This window comes from Phaenicophaeus curvirostris, chromosome 7, assembly GCF_032191515.1.
Source record: "Phaenicophaeus curvirostris isolate KB17595 chromosome 7, BPBGC_Pcur_1.0, whole genome shotgun sequence".
Classification (NCBI taxonomy): Eukaryota; Metazoa; Chordata; class Aves; order Cuculiformes; family Cuculidae; genus Phaenicophaeus; species Phaenicophaeus curvirostris.
The window spans coordinates 36,395,989-36,417,830 of record NC_091398.1 but is presented as its reverse complement, the minus strand read 5'-3'; the positions used below and the strand labels follow the sequence as shown (position 1 = coordinate 36,417,830).

General features: G+C 38.7%; 1 protein-coding gene across 1 annotated transcript in view; it reads left to right on the top strand.

Moving 5' to 3' along the window:
- LOC138722868 (von Willebrand factor D and EGF domain-containing protein-like) overlaps positions 1-21,842 on the top strand; it is a 177,048-nt gene that overhangs the window by 65,914 nt on the left and 89,292 nt on the right. Inside the window, exons 8-11 of the mRNA XM_069861550.1 lie at positions 1,378-1,451; positions 7,799-8,069; positions 11,095-11,273; positions 14,789-15,714. Of these exons, the coding sequence (XP_069717651.1) occupies positions 1,378-1,451; positions 7,799-8,069; positions 11,095-11,273; positions 14,789-15,714 (1,450 nt within the window). The remainder of the gene's footprint in view (positions 1-1,377; positions 1,452-7,798; positions 8,070-11,094; positions 11,274-14,788; positions 15,715-21,842) is intronic.

The window sequence follows — 21,842 nt, the reverse complement described above, 5'->3', positions numbered from 1 at the left end:
GGCAGAACATCTTAACACATTCAGATATCCAACAAAGTGCACTTCAGAAAACTAAGCCTGCCAACTAGTAGGACTTGCATCTTCTGTTGTTATCATGCAAGATAAGAGCAGAGCAAAAAGGGCCATGTGGATTTGTTTGCGCAAAAATTTTTTCTCAGGAAGGCTGCCTCCATGGAGAAAACGGGAAAATTCTGAGACGCTTCTTTGGATCACACTGCAGATACAAAAGATGCAATTGACCTCAGATCAAAATGCTGTTCCAAGAGGTGCTGAGTTTTTCATTCCTCAAGACCAACATTTTGGGATAGACACCAGTGGGTGTCTAAGCAGTGGCTGTACAACAGTTAACAGGCATTTTGAAATACAGCTGATGTATTCCCACAGGTGAAGAATTTTGTCAGGGAGTGTGGTTTTCTCTCCACCCTCTTATTCATTTATTTAATTATGAGCAAAGAAATAGCGACCCTGAGCAGGAAATCAGCCTGGCAGTCTGTATGTGGGAAAACCATAATACTTCATCATGCCCACTAGCATGACTGGGAGCTCGTCATATTGCAAATCGCAGCTCAGTCTTGCCTTCCTGAGAACCAGATAGCAGAGTTTAATAAAACACCATCTTGAACAGACATGACTGTGTTTGCCCAGCACTGCCTGAGATTCAGCTATTGTAGCTTTGAAGGGAGCTGACCTGTCTCTGGCTTTTGCAGAGACATCTGCTCCTTGCAGGGCGCCAGGACTCTCAGACTCACCTTGTACTCAAACAACCAAGATCTGATGCAGCTAAGATCTCTGTTCCTAGAACAGATCCTTGGCTCTTTCATTCACACGATAAAAGCAGGCAGGTCCAGCAGCCTGATTTGGGCCCTTGTCTCCAGGACCTGATCAATAACCTGCACATCAAATACATACATCAGCTATTCTTACGCTGTATCGAGAAATTTAAGGTGAAATTGAGGAACAGGCAGTGACTACTACTAAAATATGCTAATGCTACTTAATTACAGCATTTCTTGCACCATACTTCAGATATTAAAATCAGTACAATTTAATGAGCACTCTACTCTTTTTATAATTTCAGTGAATCATCTACTTCTTAGCAAAAAAGTTTAATAAAAAAGCTTCACTTTTTACCAGATAAAGAAAGACAGTGCATCACATCAGGTAGAATAGGAGCACTTTGAACTCTTTTGTGGCATATGATTAAACTCCGTTGTTTGAAAGCGAAGACTATTTTGTACCCACTCGCAATCATGTTTTAGAAGTCAGATTTTAGTTTGTACTTGACACATGAATCCTGCCCCTAATGTTTTGTGAGGAACAGTAATGAAGAAAAACTGCTCTGTAGACTGTATTCATTACACATTTCATTTTAACTAGGTCACAGTTCAAGACCTCCCAACAGGGAACTGCTACTCTTTCACTGATCCACACATTATCACGTTTGATGGATGGTAAGTATTCTACTTTGAAACAATTTGGCTCAATTACTGCAGTTTTCAGTTTCTGGGTGTAACATGCTTTTGATTTTGCATTAGAATATCAAATGACAGTTGCTGTAGTTTTCCTATAGTGATTAATACAGTGCTTCATTAACATATATTGTTTCCTACCAGCTGCTTATGCTCATTTTAACAAAAGGACAAGAAATAGATTAATTTTACAAGGCAATCTGTGTCCTTCCCTGTAGTTTGGTAACACCTGATGCAAAGTCCCTCTACCCAAGGATGCTCATGCGTTCTTTTATCTACTTCCAGACCTGGTTTATGCACAGCTGTATCTCTAAATGGAGTTGACAGTCGTAATCACAACCAAAATATATGAAGATGGCCATATTGTGTCAGATAAAAGAATTCAGAAATGATAAGTGGTGAATATTAGCCAAAAAGAGCAAAAATAAAGATGTACATCATCCTATATTGGCCAAATGTCCTCTTTTACTATCCACCTTTAAGTTGCTGAAAGACTTACTGAGCCAAAGGTGGTAACTTTGTATTTGACAACCCATACTGAACCGAATTTTTCTCCAGTTCACTTCCCTAATCATTCATGGATCTATTTATCCCGGATATTTAACATAACAGAAAGTTTTTAAAAAGATTGCATCTGGTATGTTTGATCCAAGGTTGCTGGTATTTCAGGTCACATTACAGGTTTGTCATTCTGCCGTTAACCTCCTAATGGCACAGATAATGACTTCAGGCACACCAGCGTCCACAGGGGCTCGGCAGGCATGATATTCTAAATTTGATATCCTAATGTCCCAGTTTCAGTCCAGCATGCTCTGGAGGTAACATATGAAATTACATCAAAGCTGGAGAAATCTGCTGATGAAATGAGAGGAAGAAAGGCAGTGGCTCCATTAAAGGTTATACATCTGCCTCAAATAATGGTATCACCTAAAACAGGTAGTCTCAGCTAGGAAATTAGCTCTGCACATTTAGGGCTTTCCAGTTTCCCTCCTGCTTTGTTGAATACCATTCAAAATGTGGTCCAGCACTTGCTTAATTCAAGTTTGGTTGCTCGGCACGTAGGAGCTGCAGAAGAGCTGCAAGAGGTGGAAAGACACTCCCATTTCTCGTTGTGTCTGCAATTATTTCAACTCTGGGATATTAAACTGAAGTAGAATATTATTTCAAAACTCTCTCAGATTCTGAAATATTCCTTTCTGATTTAGGACTAAGAAAGAACAGTGACCTGTCAGGTAGTTCTGTTTAGAAGGTCAGAAATTACTGGAAAGTGCCTCCTGGAATGGGGAAATTCTCTCAGCCACATAGGACATTTTTACGTAGCTTCCATGGGAAAAAAGGTACAAAACAAAACAAAGCAGTTTCATTTGAAAAACTCACTTTGCAACCATGTTACCGATAATACACAGAAATTCTTCTAAGCAATTCATGATTATATTTGAGCACAGAGAGTCTGGAAAAAGCTCACCCTGCTTTGGCACCCTCCCTCAGAGTCACACAGCCTTGACATGGAAAAATCCCAGGATTAGCTTGGTCCCTTGATAACTGCATGTTTCTTGCCTGTGGATGGACGTTCATTATTGCTTTGGCTAGCGTAGCTTTAAATGAGCCAAGTTGATGGGGCTTCTGCCATCTCAATAAATAGGTTATTTCACTAAGATATATCACTTCTTGATATTCAGCCAAGTTTCTTATCCATCATTTCACAGTCCCATTACTCGTACTTATATTCTCATTTATTATTGTAAATAATTTCTCTTCCAATTATTGTAATGATTATGCCACCCTATTACACATCAGTTAAGCAGCTTCTGTGCCTGTCTATCCAAAAAAATATTAACACATTAGCAAATTATTTTAAAGCTCTGTATCTAAGGAGTGGGAAGTGCAATTCCAGCTTCTGTGATACAAACCTATAATGTAAAGACAAAGGCTGACACAGAGGTATGAAACTGAGCCATTCATCTTTGGTCACGAAAGGTTCATAGTGGGAAATTGTGTTTGAAATGAGGTGTGTGTTAGGTCTTGTGAATGGAAGAATTATGCAAAAAAAGCTTGTGGATTCAAGTAAGACATTACATGAATGTCCCTCAAGAATAAAAAGTTTTGGAAAGAGGTTGATCTGCAGATTGTAAACAGTGGGGGAGGAGAGGAGAGGAGAGGAGAGGAGAGGAGAGGAGAGGAGAGGAGAGGAGAGGAGAGGAGAGGAGAGGAGAGGAGAGGAGAGGAGAGGAGAGGAGAGGAGAGGAGAGGAGAGGAGAGGAGAGGAGAGGAGAGGAGAGGAGAGGAGAGGAGAGGAGAGGAGAGGAGAGGAGAGGAGAGGAGAGGAGAGGAGAGGAGAGGAGAGGAGAGGAGAGGAGAGGAGAGGAGAGGAGAGGAGAGGAGAGGAGAGGAGAGGAGAGGAGAGGAGAGGAGAGGAGAGGAGAGGAGAGGAGAGGAGAGGAGAGGAGAGGAGAGGAGAGGAGAGGAGAGGAGAGGAGAGGAGAGGAGAGGAGAGGAGAGGAGAGGAGAGGAGAGGAGAGGAGAGGAGAGGAGAGGAGAGGAGAGGAGAGGAGAGGAGAGGAGAGGAGAGGAGAGGAGAGGAGAGGAGAGGAGAGGAGCTCATCAAAATTTAACTTAATTTAAAAAAAATATTGATTCCAATTATTTCCTTACCAAATTTGCTGGAAAATTGAAAAAAAATCATAAAAATAAAAAAACACTGGAAAATTTCTTTTCTGTCTGTAAAGTTTTCCTACTGAAATGGCCAATTCCATTTCCAGGTTGATTTGTAAGACTTGTAAGATTTTACAATAATACTTCTATAGTGATATTTTCAACGATTTTTTAATCTGATACACTGAGCTCACATTACACCTGAGGTACTTCGCTGTTTGTTACATAACTGAAATACCTGAATTCTAATGACAACACTCCTCTTTGGTATGCCTCTTGCTACTATATTTCTGTAGAAATATTTATCTTGTAATCTTTTCATTCTTTTGACCAAAGCAAGTGACTGAAAATTGCAGCAGAATGTGTCGTATTTTATAGTGTAAGCACAATCTATTTGTGTATGTTGCAGCCTAGATGTGAAATAACGTTAATTATATAGCTAAAATCCAGAGAGAGCACTTCCTTTTATAGCAAAGTACCTTCTAAATTAAACAAATGTGAAAGCCTGGCAAAGCAAAAGTATAGCCCTCATTACTAGTTACGGCACATTATAAATATAAAAGCTTTTTATGACATAAATTGTAGATTCTTAAATATGAAGTAGTGGCTTAAAACTAAATATGCACAAATCCTTTTAAGGCAAAATATAAAGAGGGAAATATTTCTTGACTGGTGAACTACATATATCATTCATATTATTTCCATTTTAACTTAAAAAAATATTTTCTAATTTTCTCAAACATTTATGCTAAACTATCCATCAATGTCATCCCGATGGAGAGGCATCATTTCCCACAAGATGTCAAAATCCCTCAGCTTGCACAGCTTCACGCTTATCCTGTGCTTTAATGGCATTCATCATAGTAGCCCACAACTAAGTCCTGGACATAAATCGCCCTCCCAGAGATGCTGTTCTTTTTGATTGTCTATAGAAGTTTAGACTTCCTCAAGCATCCAGTGACTGCTGAATACAACCCAATATCTTCACTCCCTGAGAACAGTCCCCAGTGAAGTGCACTCTGAAACCAGAGCACATCCTCCAGCACCTCCCAGCACTTCCTAGGGTCACAAGTAACACAAAATAGTTCTCACTAGCAAGGAAAGAGGGAGCCTCCAGGCATGTGTCAGCAAATTGAATTATTTGGTGGTGAAACTGTGGTGGAAAAACTTGAGAGGCAGCCACAACAGAATCATAGAATCATGGAATCACTAGGTTGGAAAAGACCCATTGGATCATTGAGTCCAACCATTCCTATCAAATACTAAACCAATAATAACTGAATTAATAAAAATACGAAGTGCAACTTGGTGACTAGTGAGTGTATTGTGTTATTTAATACCATGCTACTAATAGCAAGGTTTTACATATATTTATATTGTTTTCTGTCCCTCTTTTATCATAAACCAGCAGAAATGATTCCTATAGCACTTCACTGTGATAGCCAAAGATTTAGGAGCATTTTGTAATTCCTAGATCAAGCATGCAACTTCAGCCACGACCTCATGTTAGGATAAGAACATGATGCATTCCTCAAGAAATAACCCAAACACGTGGATGGGGAGGGAGGAATGCTTTACACCCAGTACATTCATTGCTGCAGATTGCTAGGTGAGCAGGATGGGGAAGTGTGCTGTGGTGCCTGGTTCACAACAGATACACTGAGCTTTCCTCATGCAAGAGCTCCAGTAACTCTGCTACATGCTTTTAGTGCCAGAAGCAATTTCTCAAATGGCGTCCAAAAAATCATTATCACAACTACCGTTGTATAAGCATCACAAGAGTTTACCTGACTGCATTCAATTATCTCTTCAAGTCATTCAAAGGCAGCTGAAAGCTTCAATTTAGGTGTGTTGCAGATTTGTTATGTGCTATGCAATCTATGCCATGACTTAATTGAAGGACTCTAAGTGACTCCCAGGAAAGCTGGATTGGGTCCACTGTCAATGCTTATTAAGCAGTAAATAGCTCCCATAACTGCAATATTTATATGCATATGCTAATGCAGTCTTATTTACCAGCTACAGCTGATTAGTCTGGGTACAGCCGTCCTGATGCATTATTTTCCACCAAGCTCTCTAAACACCTTTCCTTCTAAGCTTGCCCTGTTGAAGGAAACTGTGGAAAGCAATTCTCATAAAATATCCTGTCTCCTCCGTCTCTCCTGTGAAGATGTCCAAATGGAAGTAGTACCTGATTTTAAAAGAGTTTATCTATTTTTTATGTTGTCCTTAGTTCTAATCAGTCTTAGCAACAGCTTCTGCACAGTGTACTTAGGATTTATATACCTGATTAGAAAATAAGATGAGACAGAGCCACTCAAAATCTTATCATTTTATGGCCAACTTCAATAAGTTTTTTCAAGATGAAAGATAAATTCAAATGTGTTTTCTAGCAGAGAAAAGCAGCTGGAGTTTAAATTCTTACTATGTTTTAAGCTACATTGTTTTCTATGTTTTTTATTCTGAAAAGAAATAAAATGCAGATATATACATGCTAAAAATCTTGGGGTTTGAGCCATTTATTCCTCTGTAAAGTAAATGTTAACACTGAAACATATTGACTTTTGTATGACAGTGCTTAAAAATATTCCTGTTATTTAGTTGATGTATTATATACATTGCTTTTTACATTTTCTTTTTTTATTGTAGAAAAGAATAATGCTTATTATAATAAGCTTATGGCTTAGTTTCCATATTACTTAATTTCATAAAAATCATGGTTAAATCTAAATGCAATGCCCTGAAGTGAGGCAGAAGAATCCATCACTTTTAGAGAGGGCAGCTGTTGGCTTATGTGAAGATAGCTCCAGCAGCATTTATAAAGTGTGTAGCTACTGTTTTCTTTACTTTTATACATCATGATAGAATAAAATAGCGTAAAAATGAGACAAGCTTATGGAGGAGAAAACAGAGATATGCAAGGAGAGGAGGATCCTAATGCAGGTCCTTGTCGTGGAAACTCAACTGGCTGCAGCCGGAGTTTTACCTGGCTGTGCTGAGGACAAAGTTATTCAAGTTATCCTGCTGGTGGCCCCATTCAAATGGAGCAAAGACTTTTTGTATAGAGAAGAATGAAGGTCCAAAACTGTTAACACGCTGTACTGTGCTGGTTGCCAATCGTCTAGAGAGAAAGTTGTGGTCACAGTGGAATCATCTGGAGGGGGGCAGGGGTGAAATTTCATTTTAATAGGTTTTCAGAAGGACCCTTGTTTTTCACATGAAGTATTCACCTAGCCACTGTCAGTCTTGTAAAAGTTAGTGATTAGTCACAGAAGAGGTTGTTTGAGCACCAATTTTGCTTTGAAGAATATCATGCTATAAAGCATCCGGTTAGAACCAAAACATATTTATTAAGGCCTGGAGGCAGGGACTTTTTCCCATTCGCTTTTTATCAAATGTTTATCCTTTTTATCCATGCTCGTTGCCATAGCAGCAGCTGGGAGCGAGCCACCTGCTTTTCACATGAATTCTTATGCACTTCCAGCTAATAATGTGACGATGCTCCCTTGCTTACAGTGCTGGCAAAACGTTTTCCCACGTGTTGATTTTTCTCTCCTTCAAGGCCAACCACCACGCTGGTCTCATTAAGAAACACTGTTGTACAAGTACCAACAATCAGCCACCACAGTGGATGCTCCGTGTTTCTAAATCCTCTTTTTTTGTTTATTACTCCCTAGGCGCTACGACAACTATAAAATTGGCACCTTCCTTTTGTGCCAGAGCATGTCACGAGCGTTTGAAGTGCATGTTCGACAGTGGGACTGCGGAGGCCACCGCTCCGCAACCGCCTGCAATTGTGGAGTAGCCGCACGAGAAGGGGGTGACACCGTGGTGCTGGACACCTGCAATGGCCATTTTCGGGAGAACAGACCTCAGCTCACCATCAAAAGCATCGAGACGTCCCCACAAGTCAAAATCCTAAAGTCCTACAGAGGGAGAAAAATAACAGTATGTGGCTATTTGAGTACTTCTTCTTGTTGTCGTTCTTTAAAAATGTGAGTTTAATATTTCTGAATTATTAATGAAGTTGCTACGAAAATATCTGAAGCCATAAGAGAGCCTGCAGCAAAATGTACCCAAAAAAACCAAGATGCAGGGAAGAAGCTGGTTAAACTGTTAGTTTAACAAACTGTAAAACAAAACAGAACAAATATCTCTGGAAATTTCTTGGAGATATAGTGAAATGCCAATATTGTTAGTTACTCTGCAGTACAGCAATCCATTCTCCGTTTGTTAATGCTAAGCACTACCCAACTGCATCAAATAAAGCAAATTTCTTTGCAGAGCTTACAATATAAATATTCAAGGAAAGATCACAGGTAGCAGAATAATGTAGTTTTAGAGTGGAATAGTAAGGCAATATTAGATAGCCACCATAAGCCATGAAAATGGGCTGGAAATGTGCAACATTTGGTATAATTTAAAGTATTTGCCTGAAAAAAAAATACATGGCTACAAAATACTTTGCTTGAGTATCACTTATCCACACCAATCCAGTGAAATCACTAGAAGAATGAGAGCAGGCTGCATCAGAGGCTTTAGTGAGGAGAAGAGCCACAAATTATGGCCAAGAAGATAATTCTATCCTAGAGCTGTATCATCAAGATTTTTTTGCCAGGAAATGTTTTGGGTGAAGATAGGTCCACAACAGAGCCAGAATGATGCAGGGAGTGCCTGTGCTTGGCTCTCCTTGTGAACTCACTTGGAATAGGTCTTAGTAAGGTAGTAAATGAAAGTCTGTTAATTATAGAATAGAGAAAAAAACAGGAAGCAAGCTGTCATTTCATTCTGCAACCGAACACAATATAATTACTATTTTATTACTAGAATAATTTTAGCAAGGAATCCCTGTTCTCATTTACACCCTGTCTAAGTCTCAGTGAATCAAATCACGAATATGAATCCTGCCCTGATCTGAATGGGAATCTGTGAGAGCTGTGCAGCAATGAACACAATTCCTGACCACGGCGCTGTGCACGGTGCATCCCGATTTGCTCAGCAGCTGCCCATTGCGAGCCTCGAGCAGTGCAGGAGCTGGATCCCTCTCAGGTCCCACACTGTTCAAGGCTGATGCTTTGAATAGGATTAAGTTGCACTCCTTTCTGTGCACGGCGGCATCTTCCAGCAGCCAGCCACTATGTGTCTCTGCAAATTGAGGTCTCAGCAAAGCTTCTTCAAAGCCTCAATCAGCAGCATTAAATGCAGGTAGGCTACAGAAAACTCAGGCAGTGACAGATGGGATGCCTAGCCCAGAGTAACAGAAGAAGAAAGGGTTACAGCTCTCTGAATTCCTGAAATAAATCCACACCTGGAAATATTAATCCAAACAGCGCAGAAGACTGAAGTAGCTCACGCAGTCTTGACTGCAAGGATTTTATACACAGCCTTGTAGGAAATGGCCCTCCCTGTAGTAAAGCCTGTAATTACAAGGCACATGTTTATCTGAAGAAGGAAATCAAATTGTACACAGCACTGTGTCAGCTGCAGTTCTCCTGCCTGATCTATTAAACCACTAAGAAAAAAATTAACTCATCATGCCATGCAAACTTTATGTTAGGGAATCTTTCTTTTTTTTAATACTTGCTTTGAGAAATATACAGCTAAGGTGGAGATACAGCCAAGACCTCCTGATGTACTCAAACAACTGGGTTTAAATCATGATTTCCATTTACTCACCAAGGCCAATCATTTTTGAAGCAAGGGTGCTTTGAATGCCCTGATCAAAACACAGACGGCCTGAGTTCAAAACGTAGTGTCCCTCGTTATTTTTGCAATCTCTGGCACTTCACAGCTCTGTTCAGCTGGCCAAGGAGATCACTCACGGAGAACTTCTCAAGAAGTATTCTTATGCCTGAAATGATGACTGGGAAGCTAATATGGGCATAACTATTATTTAGTGCAGCCAAGATGTAAACTCTGGATCCCAGCACAAAAATAAAAATATGAGTTAGATGCTTCTTGACAGTGGTGAATAGATTTGGTGGGAAGGAACCAATAAAGGACCAAAAAGCCCCATGAAAAGAAAGAAAAACAATGGACATTATGTGACAGAATAAATTATTCTTAGGCAGGGGTCACATAAAAAAAAGGAAAATAATTATTCAGAAATTACTGTACTGAGATGTTTTCAAGTATTTAAGATCCACCTTCATGATCAGCAGCTCTATTTAATTTGGAGGAAAAAAAACACACCTTTGATTTAAGATTAGCAGAAAACATTTAATTTTGGATCAAAAAGGTTACTTATCAAGGTAGAGTGCTCCTGCTTCCACTCCTGGCACAGATCAGCTTCAAAACAGTTTTCTTTTTACCTGTAAAAATAAAGCAAACAAACAAAAATACACTTCAGTTGAACAGATTTTTTTTCTTTTCTTTTTTTAAATTATTTAGTTGGGACACCAATCTGAAAAATCCATTATCCACACAGTTACTTCTTTGTCTTAACCTCAAGGTTTTGTTTTCTTGTAAAGGTCAGTGTAAGCCTGCCACAAGTTCTTTAATGAGAAAATTGCTTTATCCACTTTAAAATACAATCATTTTCTGGGTAATCTGGCCTTGGAAAATGAAACGATTTTTCAGAGGGAAGAAAGCTGTTTTTCAAACTTGGCAGTTTATCTAAAAGGAATGATTTCCCAAGCAAAGACACAAGGGGGGCCTTATTGTCATGGAATTCACTTCAAAAATTAGCTGGTAACTTAGCAGTGGGAAAAGTTCAATGGTGTAATTTTTAATTTAAAAAGAAAGTACTTGTGCAGTTTCATATTATATAATGCTATCAGAAATTAGTGCTATGGAATCTGAAGCAAACGAAATAATAGCAGAAGTATTTATAGTGTATCTAAGTGATCTTAAATTATCTCTGCTATCACCAACGTCCTACTTTGATATTTTTGTATATAGAAAGGGACATTTTATTGCATAAAAATCTCGGTAACAAGTTCTGTTCACTGTTTTATTTTTCCTGCTTCCTCAGATCCAGTTCCCTTCAGGAGCATTTGTTCGAGCTGATGTGAGTGAGTGGGGAATGGGTCTGACAGTGAGGGTGCCAGGCAGTGACTTCAACCACACCAGAGGTTTGTGTGGCCTCTTTGATGGGATTGGTCACAATGACCTGAATAATGTGCCGGAGGAAGACTTCATAGAGGAGTGGAGGTACAAAGCAAGAATCCCAGCCTGGGAGATGCTCTGTAGTGCTGTTTCAAGGGGGGTTGATGGATTTATTTCATTACATACTCCCCTAATGACCTGACAGAGAGATCTACCTAATCTAGCAAGCAAAGCCTGTTGAGCCATTACCATCTGAACAGCACGAGGGCTTCATTTTCAACCAGCACAATACACACAAGCACTTAGGGAGAGAGAAGTTTTGTGTTCACAAGCCATGTCATGTTAACATCTGTGTTAAGATCCCACTCAGATCTTAAAAAAAAATGCGGTTCTCAACCAGACTAGAATATGTAGGTAATTGACAATGGGAATTAATTAAGGGTTTGGTATTTCCCATGTTCTTGTATTTTACTGCATGCTAATTACAACATGTGAGCAAAATTAAAAGTTACGTTTTGACAAAGTGTGGTAATAGATGTACCATGGTAAAATTTAGCATCTACTCTACTGGCAATGATGGTAAGCTCTAAAAACTTGCACCTTCTGAGACAGATTGTCTGGAATAAGAGCCAGGGGTCTGGCATTCTAATATATCCCTGTCCCTATCCCTACCCCACAATTTAATTCCTGTTGCTGAACTCTGAACATGTCTAATAGGTATTCCCAAAACCAAAATGATTTTATTTGTGAAGTATGTTTTGCAAATGAGGAAAAATCAGGTAAACTGTTTAATCCATACTTTGGAATTTAGTGAAATCCTATAGGACCAATAAATTCTAGACCTATGACATTTCAGAAAATAGACAATAACCAACACTATATTCTAGTTATATTCAATGGACCTAAATAATGGCTATTTAATGGCAATTTTGACCTGTCATTACAACTTGCTCTATTTAGAAGTCAACAGCAATCTTTAATAATGATGTGTTAGTCAAATCTTGCTTCTGGGAAGGCAAAGGGAGAAATAGTTTGGTGCAGGAACAATCAATTGCTGACTACCCGAAGAGATCCTTAAAAGGACGTGTTCAAAGGAAATTTGTTGAAAAATCAGAAGCCAAATTACAACATACAGGAATTTATAAAACAGTGAGGAGTTTTCTAGGTCTCAGCACATAAGATTGAGGTACTTCTGGAAAGGGAGAAGCAGCCCCTGCTAAATGAGAAGGGCAAGAGGGGTGATGAGTTTCACATTGCAGTACTCCCAAGGATGGATTCTCAAATACCTTTCAGAACCTGGTTAAAAAAACCAGCTAATCCCATGTAAAGGCCAAGGTCGCCACCAGAGGAGAGAGGATCAGTCTCTGATCCACCCACAGAGAAATGTCACAGTAAAAACCAAAACCTAGAGGGTGATTTTTCTGTTGCTGTTTTTAATTTCATTTTAAATAACACTGAAAGCATGTTAGGTTTTCTTCAGCACCTGAAGCTAGTCTGAGTGCTTACCATCTGGCAGATCCGCTCTTTCCCTGGCTCCCACCTCTCTCAGGCAGCTGCAGGGCTCTGAATGGCACAGATCTGTTTTAAACATCAGCTTCCCAATGAAACTTTTAAACAATAAAACAAGATCAGAGCCTCCCAGACATTAAATTGCATCCAGAAGAGATTAATTTTAAAACACGTATTTTAAGTAGGAAAAATACATTTTTTTGTAATCTTTTGAGAAACAAGCAGCAATGCTATTCATTCTTGTCTCTCTTTATAAAAGCATCCTATTCAGTTTGAAAAACTTGTCTTCAGTCCTTCCTTGATCATAATGGGCAGCTAAGAGGAATGATTGTCTAGTAATCTTATGCAGAGGACAGAAGGCACATTCTAGCTCACTGAGGTGTTATCAGTGTGTGCAAGTCTGTAAGAAAGGATTGGGTATCTACTGCCTCCATCCATTCCATAACATACACACCAGAGATAACCAAAAGAAAGTATTTGGTTTCATGTAGGAACAGTGAAGGAATTTGTTCCAATAAAATATCAAGGCAAAAGTGGGTCATTTAAGTGAAATTTTGTGTTTTAAGTTTCTCTCCCAATTATTACGTGACTATTATTATTTATTACATATGTGATATTTACTCACAACCTCTAGTTTCTGTAATGCTCCCTTAAACGAAAAGCTAGTTTTCTGCCTTCAGCTGGGTGTAAAGCTACTTCATGATGCGAGTCGGGGCAGCTTCAGTTGCAGGTAACACCACGATGCACTGCGAGAAAAACAGTGCGTGCAGAACATATTGAACACCAAAGCTGCATTGTCCAAAGGACTGGAGGTCATTTGAGTACTGCCTCAGCCAGCAAATACATTTTATTGTCCTAGCCTGTAGGAAAGCACAGAACAGCTTGTCTGTTTCTATGAGCACAAAAGCTGTCCTGTCATGTCATGTTGTATTCTGCTGTGCTCGCACTTCAGGTAAAATGGTTTCATAAATGTCTGGACTCCTGTTTCAGAAAGAGAAATTAGTTCATTTTGCCTACATCACTGTGAAGTTTCATTTATAAGTAGAATTGTCTCAATGATCAAAATAATATTATCCTATATGCCATTTCACTACACATTGGAAAAAAATAGATAAAGGCAATTATGTTTCCTATGACAGTATCGAATCTGGCAGCAAAATGTTCATAAATGCTCACAGTTTTCTGAAATACCTACATTCTGGCTGCAAGGCAAAATTAATGTCAAAATAACTTAAATTTTTGGTGATATTTCTAATTTGTCTGGAAATAAAGCGCTGCCAGGTATTGGGACAAGAAACATATTTTCTATGAAGCTCCAGGATTCCTCTTGTGCTGCAAAAATAAGATCAATGGGAGATCTGTTCTTATGAAATTTCTAAAGAAACTTTAATCATGGCTGTTTATTCTAACTGAACTCTCTAGAACTTCAACCATCATTAAAGCTGGACTAAATTAAAAGGCAGAAAAAAAGATAACCTTACATTATGTGATAGCCTAGCCCTACGATCAATAGAAAACGCCTTTGTGTCAAAAGACAAGTTCAAAGAAAGCTCCACTAAAAGACAAGAATGAAATTAAGTACGCATAAAAAAAATTTTAAAGGAAAAGAAAATAAAAGAACAAACATAATGATCCAAGACTTAGAGGAAACACCTGGCAAGAAGAGCACAGGCAAACAGAAAAAGATCATTTTCATAATAAAGCATTTGAAACAAATACACTTTTTTTTTTTCATTCTCCAAGCTGTATCTGAGTCACACCAGGGACAATTCCAAGGCCTTTTTTTGATGTGCAATATGCAAAGGGTAACCTGGACCTTACAGAAAGTTCTTCAAAGAGAAGTCAGGCAGTTAGGCAATGCTCCAGCAAAGCACTTAAGCATCTGTTTCTAAAAAGTCCTAACGTAAGGCTGAAAAAATGTACAGGACAACTCAAGAAGGGCAGTGCAAAAGTGGCTAAAGAAAACAGATTAAACTTAAGCGTTTTCTCAAGTACTTTGTTAGACTGGATATTTATACATTCCTAGCCTCAGGGGAAGAAAGTTTACTTGGTATTGTACACTAATTAGATGAAAGTTTCCTCTCTTTAATATCTTTCTATTTTTAAATCAGGATACCTCCAGGGAAGAGTTTATTTGACAGGACTCCAGCATCTTCTGAGGGGAAGCAAAGGAAAAATTACTGCAGATGTCAGAAGCAGAGCACCAAGCCCGTGCCTATGGCAGACACGCTGGATACTTTCCAGACTACTTTCTTTCAGTCTTCTGGTTGTCATTATGATCATGTGGACTACAGCTCTCCAATTCCATATCTAGATGTTACATCAGAGTTTGTCACTCACTCAGATACAGAGTCCGCTTTAAGAAAAGATAAGAAACTCTCGACCAAGTCTTTTGATCAGAGCTATCTGCCTAAATCCATCCAAAAGCGAGGTAGCCCTGAGGACCAATTAAAACCTCTCACACACAATGCTTCAAGGACGAACAACAGTTCCATTAACTCTATTAAACCAAAAGAAATCCTAAAGAAAACAAAAAGGCAAGGAGACTCACCCTTTCACCCACTGGATGGCCCAAGCCAGAGAGACTCAGACTCCTTTGCATATTTTTTCCCAGAGGATTACTTTGAAGGGATTCGGGTGAAACTCCCAGTGGCGTGGCCCACCCCCAACGGCCTAACCGCCACCAAAGCTCGCAACATTTGCCACCAAATTCTTGCAAATTCCTCCATTGGCTTAGTGTGTCAAGGCCTCCTCGGAAAACAGATAGATGAGGCAATTGATATATGCCTCTCAGATCTGCAGCTCAAGGATGATGTGGCCTGGGTGAGGGCACTGATAGCCCTGTTGGAAAATGAATGTGAAAGAAGAGTTCTAGGAAACAGAGTGTTTCATGTAGGAAACCAGCCATCTGCTTCCCAGGAAGAAATCCTCACTGTTCTGCGGTGTCCTGCTTTCTGTAACGGCAATGGACACTGTACTGAAACGGGGTGCCGATGCTTTGAAGACCACAGCTCCTATGACTGTAGCATTGCCAAAGGTAAGTAAAAAATTCTCTACGTTCCTACCCTGCCTATCTTTTCATGGTATTAGAGTTACGAGGTAGAACATCTGCACAGAGTTGTTTGCTCTTCGAGCAGTGCTACCAGTAAGATATTTGATGAATTAGTAATCAGTTTTTGACCTTGAAGAGCCGATCAAAATATCTGCTTGGCTGGTCCTTCACTTTTTCGCCTCAGTAACTTTTTAAAAATGGATTTTACAAGCCCCTTAGCAAATTGGTTTTGCAGAAGTGATTTTCTTTACATCTGATCTATCACCAGCATGCTGACAAGCATGCTTCTGACAAAAAAGAGAGTCCTGTTCACCTTGTGGTCAATATTCATGTTAACACTGTATAGATACTTCCCCTTTTTTCCTGATCAACAGAGAATAAAATTTTAAAATTAATTTAAAACACTGTACTATTATAAAAAAAAAGATTAAAAGTGACAAAAGAAGCAGGTAACATTGTCAAAACCATAAAACAGCTACAGGACATACTTGAACCTGCAGACCTTATTCTGCAAATATTTATAAATTACATTTACACTGGAGACTATTCCACTATGTCTCTTTCTTCTTCACAGTTTAGCCCCTCAGTGGATAAATCCAAGTCCAATGTGAGCACTGAAAATCCTTGAAACTAAGCACATGCATAAATGTTGGCATTAATTCCAAAATGTAAGCTATTCCTCAGCAAACTGCATAAGCTTATGCTTGAAGTTAAAAAAGGTACTTACAGCTCTACCACAGAGCTGAGTTCCTGTAGCTCAAGAAGTAACAGTATTTCAGCTAAACTGAAATGCCAAGGTATGCTCTCCTGACCCACCCCAATTGTTGGGGAAAGACTTTATGATGCTTACACTAGTGGGCATTATGCAGTATTTAGGACATATAATACTCATATCTAGGGTCAGTTGCCATGACTTAGCTGGAACATGGAAATCTGCATCCAGCCTCAGGAGCTCAGCAACACATCTGGTACCCCAATGCACTTACTAGCCAGGATGAGATCACCCAGATGCATCACAATAAACACGTCTTCAGTGTGCTGATTTACAGTGGTTAAAATGTATACTGACATTTGTCTTCTGTTAATGGCAGACTAAAATTTGCACAATCATTTCCAAAATTGGAAGGAATTAATTGTCTTTCACACAGAGAACAACTGATACCAGTGAACGAAAAGTGAGTTGAGCAATTTTGCAGTAATTGTTCAATACACAGTTTAACTTCAGTTTAACTTCATTTCTCTGTGATACTGTTGGGCTAAAGGGGTTGATTAGGCCAGATTTTTAAATTTTATTTTATTTTTCTATGTTTGAAATCTCTCAGACTTGAGAAAAATAACTTCAATATGACTTTTCAAGTACAAGCTAATGACACCTTGTCTTCTTGCTATGACATCAAATATAAAGAAGGACAGAGTACAGAGCAGAGCTTGAGATTGCACAGGGAGGTGAGGAGTAGAAAACAAACACATATCGTCTGTGGCAAACACACCATAAGCCACTAGTGCTCCCCAATGTGACTTCTTCGTCCGTCTCTTACTACCGTTGTTTCACTTCTCTCCAGTTGAGGAAAATATGATAGCTGTCCTTGCTTTAAATCTCTTCTCTTGTAGGGACTCTGTTTTTTTAGAGTTCAAAGTACATCAAATGATTCCCTCCAGTTTTCCTAGGAGTTACTAGTACCCCAGCTTCTACCAATGGACTCCTGCCCCGCTTGCCTGGAAATCCCTCTCCTCCACTGCTGTGAGACTCCTGGGTGGTTTCCATCAAGTAAGAGCAGCTCCATGACGGCTGAGTTCTTATCATGACCATTCTCATGTTTAGCCTTGTCCCTGGGGCAGAGGAGCTTGGTGTCAGACCCACAAGAGAACTGCGCTGCTGCTATTAGGAAACCATAAATTTCCCCTAATGTTTATATCGCCCCACTTACTGGGCTGAGTTTATTAATGTTGTGACAAAATTAACACTGGCAGGTTCAACAGTTTTCCTAACACAAAGCAATAGAAGATTTCCCAAAACTCCCATGTGATTTAATGTCAAGGGCAATATTTGATTTAAAATTTGAATGGCCCTTGTTCTCTCTATCACAACGTATACGACTCACATTACCTTAGTGGCAGATAAGAGCCTGTATTTTTTTTTACTAATACCTGTAAATTTTTTTCTGTGGGTGTAAAATTTAGGTACAAATGGTATTTTTTTATTTGAGGAAATCTACAGAACACATTAATAATCACTACTTGAGGAGAAGAATGCTTTCTAGCTAAGTAAAGCAAGCTCCTAAGAGAAAGCGTTAAAAATCTAGTAGAAATTGCTATTTTGAGCCACGAGTATTTGTTTTTCTCTTGAGGAAAAGGTAATGGCGTAACTCTCTGATGTGCAGGATGTATGTTCCCAAGGATGCAGCTGACCTGGGGACTATTAATTTTTCTTTTTTCCATCATCCTAGTGAGATTATACGCTGCCCTTATCAATCCATCTCCAGAGGTGTAAGGTAACAGTTACTCGTAGTATGTTCCGCACCGTGAACATACACTGGGAACTTACTTGATTGTACAGAAAAAAAAATGAAAAATAAAAAGACAAAATGTCACAACAGACTGTTATTAAGGTTAGTTAAATTAATTTTAATCACTAAAATCTTCTCTGCAAAATTTAGATATTTCATTACTATTATTTGTAATCTATCTACATGCTTGTACAGGGTAAAACCCTGAACATGCAGCATGGTTATGGGGATTGGCTTCGCAGCCCATGGAAACCTATGAGCTATTTTCTGCATGAAAATTTGAATTTTAAAGAGAAACTGCTCTTTTCCAAATATCCTTGTAGAAAATAAAACTACTTAGCAATTCACTCCATGCTCTATATGCTAGAGAAAATATTTATTCAAAATAATTTAGAAAGTTTTTCATTAAAAAATCAGCTGCCTAAGTTAATATAACTTAAAAAATTTTCCCACAAAGTACCGAAAAAAAAATCCATTAACATTTCTGAGAATTCGTTTGTTTAAGAAGGAAACCTCCTTAATGTATAAATCTGGGGTTTGTTTTGCTGTGTTTAGTTTGGTTTGTTGTTTTTTTTCCTGCAAAATGATGACATTGAAAATAAAGAGGATCTATTTCCTGCCCAAATTTACCTTAGACATCACAGTATTTACAGATGGGAACAACAGTACCAGGAGAGTTGTAAATACCTTCTGCAACATATGTTCCATGGATGTAAAAGACTTTGGAAAACATACCTTTGAATCCCTAAATTGCTGTTATTCAACTCTTGCCAAAGCAAGTTGCCAGAGGAGTCCTCAGCTTCTCCATGTGCTGGGTGAGTGGAAGGCAGCATGATATTCCCTTGATGTCAATGGTAACACGTTGAAGATTGTCACCACATCATTCCCTTTAAAGAGAAAGATTCCTCTAGTCTGGGGAGCATAACATCGAAAATTAACCTCTCAGCACATTCAGTGGATGCTTGCCCTTGGAAAAGCATTTAAAATGGTTTTGTGCACTCAGTAACTGAATCTGGAAGATCTGGTTTTAATTCTTGATACCAGAAATAGAAGCATACTTGATAAAGAAGATATTAATAACATGATGTGTCTTTTGGTACTCGTTCTTCCACCTCTCCCAGATATTCTGACACCAGCTAACTCCAGGTTGGTGAAATGCCAGTACGTGCTGGGAGGGTGACAGCTCAGAGCCACCCAGAGCCCAGCAGTGAGCTTTTTAAAGTTATATTAACTTAGGCAGCTGATCTTTTAATGAAAAACTTTATAAATTATTTTGAATAAATATTTTCTCTAGCATGTGGAGCACAGAATGAATTGCTGTTCTACCTGTATGGAGATAACATGATGGAGAAGGATTTGACCTTCAAGCTGCCTTGGAGTAAAACTGAGAAAAAAAAAATATTCAGAAAAATTAAAACAAAATTAAGGTAACAACCAGCACACAACTTGCAGGACCTTACACTTTGTCTTTAGCATAATTGTAGGGAAGCTAAGAGAAAACTGTGTCAGATAAATTGGTTTCAGCGCTAACTATAGAGAGGGAAAAGTACTGCCATAGTCTCAAGTGTATAGATGTGATGAACTGCAACGAGCTCCGTGTACTATGGGCTATTCATGAGGGATCTAGAATATTGTTTCTATACGCAAAAATATAGAAACCATGCATCTAAAAAAGTGCATGATCTTGGAAATGCAAGGAAAAACAGACCCAGCCAGAGGTCAGATCCCCTAAAAGATGAAATAAATCTTTGGTCTGGCATGTCAATCACTTTGACGTTGTAATACTTAGAAAAGGTCAGCTAGTTAATTTGGTACAAACATGCAAGGTAAGAATTAGAGTGAGCTTCACTTCTAGCTGTTCTTGATTTCAGGGTTTTATTGGCAATAGTTTTTTGTGGACACTTGCTTGTTTTTACATTTCATAGGCAGAAATGTTCTACATAGACAGCATGTGATGTAACAATTTCTATTTGTGAAGAAAAGTCCTACTGTCTCACACAGTAACGATGTGCTTGTTAAACAGCAATTCAAAAGACTGAAGTCCTGCTGACGTCACTGAAGCCAGAATTTCGCACCAGAAAAGGCTATTAGAGATGAAAAACTAAGATCAGTCTCAGAAATAAAGCCCCCTAACTGGCAGCTCAGGCATCCTGACCTGCCTGGCTGTGTGTAGGCAATCAGCACTGTGCAAGCACAGGCAGGACAAGCCTTTGGGCTTTCAAACTAATAAGCAGAGAAGAAAAGGTGGAGAAATTAAGAACTGAATTAGGGTTCTTCAGGACATATAAAACTGCTGCTTTTTTCTCTTTCTTTTAAAAAGGCAGGACCAAAGAAGCAGAGGAATTTGTGTCGATTTTGGAAATGAAAATTCTTAAATGCCATTGTTAAGAAAAAGCTGTTTTCCAGAAGAAGTTACATGAGTAATGAAGGAACAGGCAACTCCTTTAGCTGGCTAGCTATTTTCCCATTAGCTCCAAAACAAATCTCCAACTAATTTTCTCAGGCTGGAATTATATACATGAATTAAAACTCCCCCAAGATCAAGGAGGCCATCAACATAATTCAAACATCTTTTTCAAGGTCACTCGATTTCAGCTACTCTGCTACACATAATAATGTATTCTGCCACTGGTTTTGACCAGCACACACATATGAAAAGATGTCTGTGTGGTATTTTTAGGGATCAGAATGTAATCTGTAACATATTTGGTATAATTTTAAATGAAAACATCTAAAAAGAGAGAAGCTGCTAAGTGTGGCTTGCAGACACACTGGCTCTTCTGCTCTGCCTGACTCCAACAGGAGCAGTCCAGGTGGCCAGAGCTATAATTATCCTCACATGAAAACTTCAATTTGGAGTTGAAAGGCACCTCTGAAATTTGGCAAAGCTCCAGAAGCTTAGACTTTCTTAATGTTGCTTAACACTTCATAAACCCCCCCAACACCTGTATAAGGTGCTTAAAATGTCATTACCACCTGTAATTAAATACAGAATCCAATTACTGCAGATAGAAAATCAGGTTGGTGCTTACGGTTTCTGTATATTGACCATGTTGCTTATAAAAAAAATCAGGACTAGTAAAGTACACACAGAATGTTATAATATGCAGATTGTATGAAGCTCTAAAGAGCAATTACAAGATAAAAGGTAATGAGGAATAATAAGGACAAATTAGTTTCAGTGAAGTAATGACACTTGCAGTTTAAATTTCTATGTGGAAAGTACTGGGAAAAAAATAGCCAGCGAAGAGAGCAAAAATGATGTTGAGAAGGTGAGAAGTTAATGCCTACCTAACAGACTTACAGATACCCCATTTTCATATCAATAATTGTGTCTGCCTATTTCAGTAGTGTTATTAAGAAGTTCTGTGAACCCAACCACATTTTCAGAGCTGTGAACCACAACCACAAAGGTCCCTCAAACCCATCTGTAATAGCAGTTACATATATTACTCCTTGTTATTTTTAGAATGATTATATACCCTTCTGAATTTTTTATACTGCTTGGAGCTGAGCCTTGTTCATGTGCTCTAATTAAAAAATATTGATTAAAGCACCAACTTTTTAAGAAAAATAATTATATTGAGTAACAGTATGGCTTCAGCT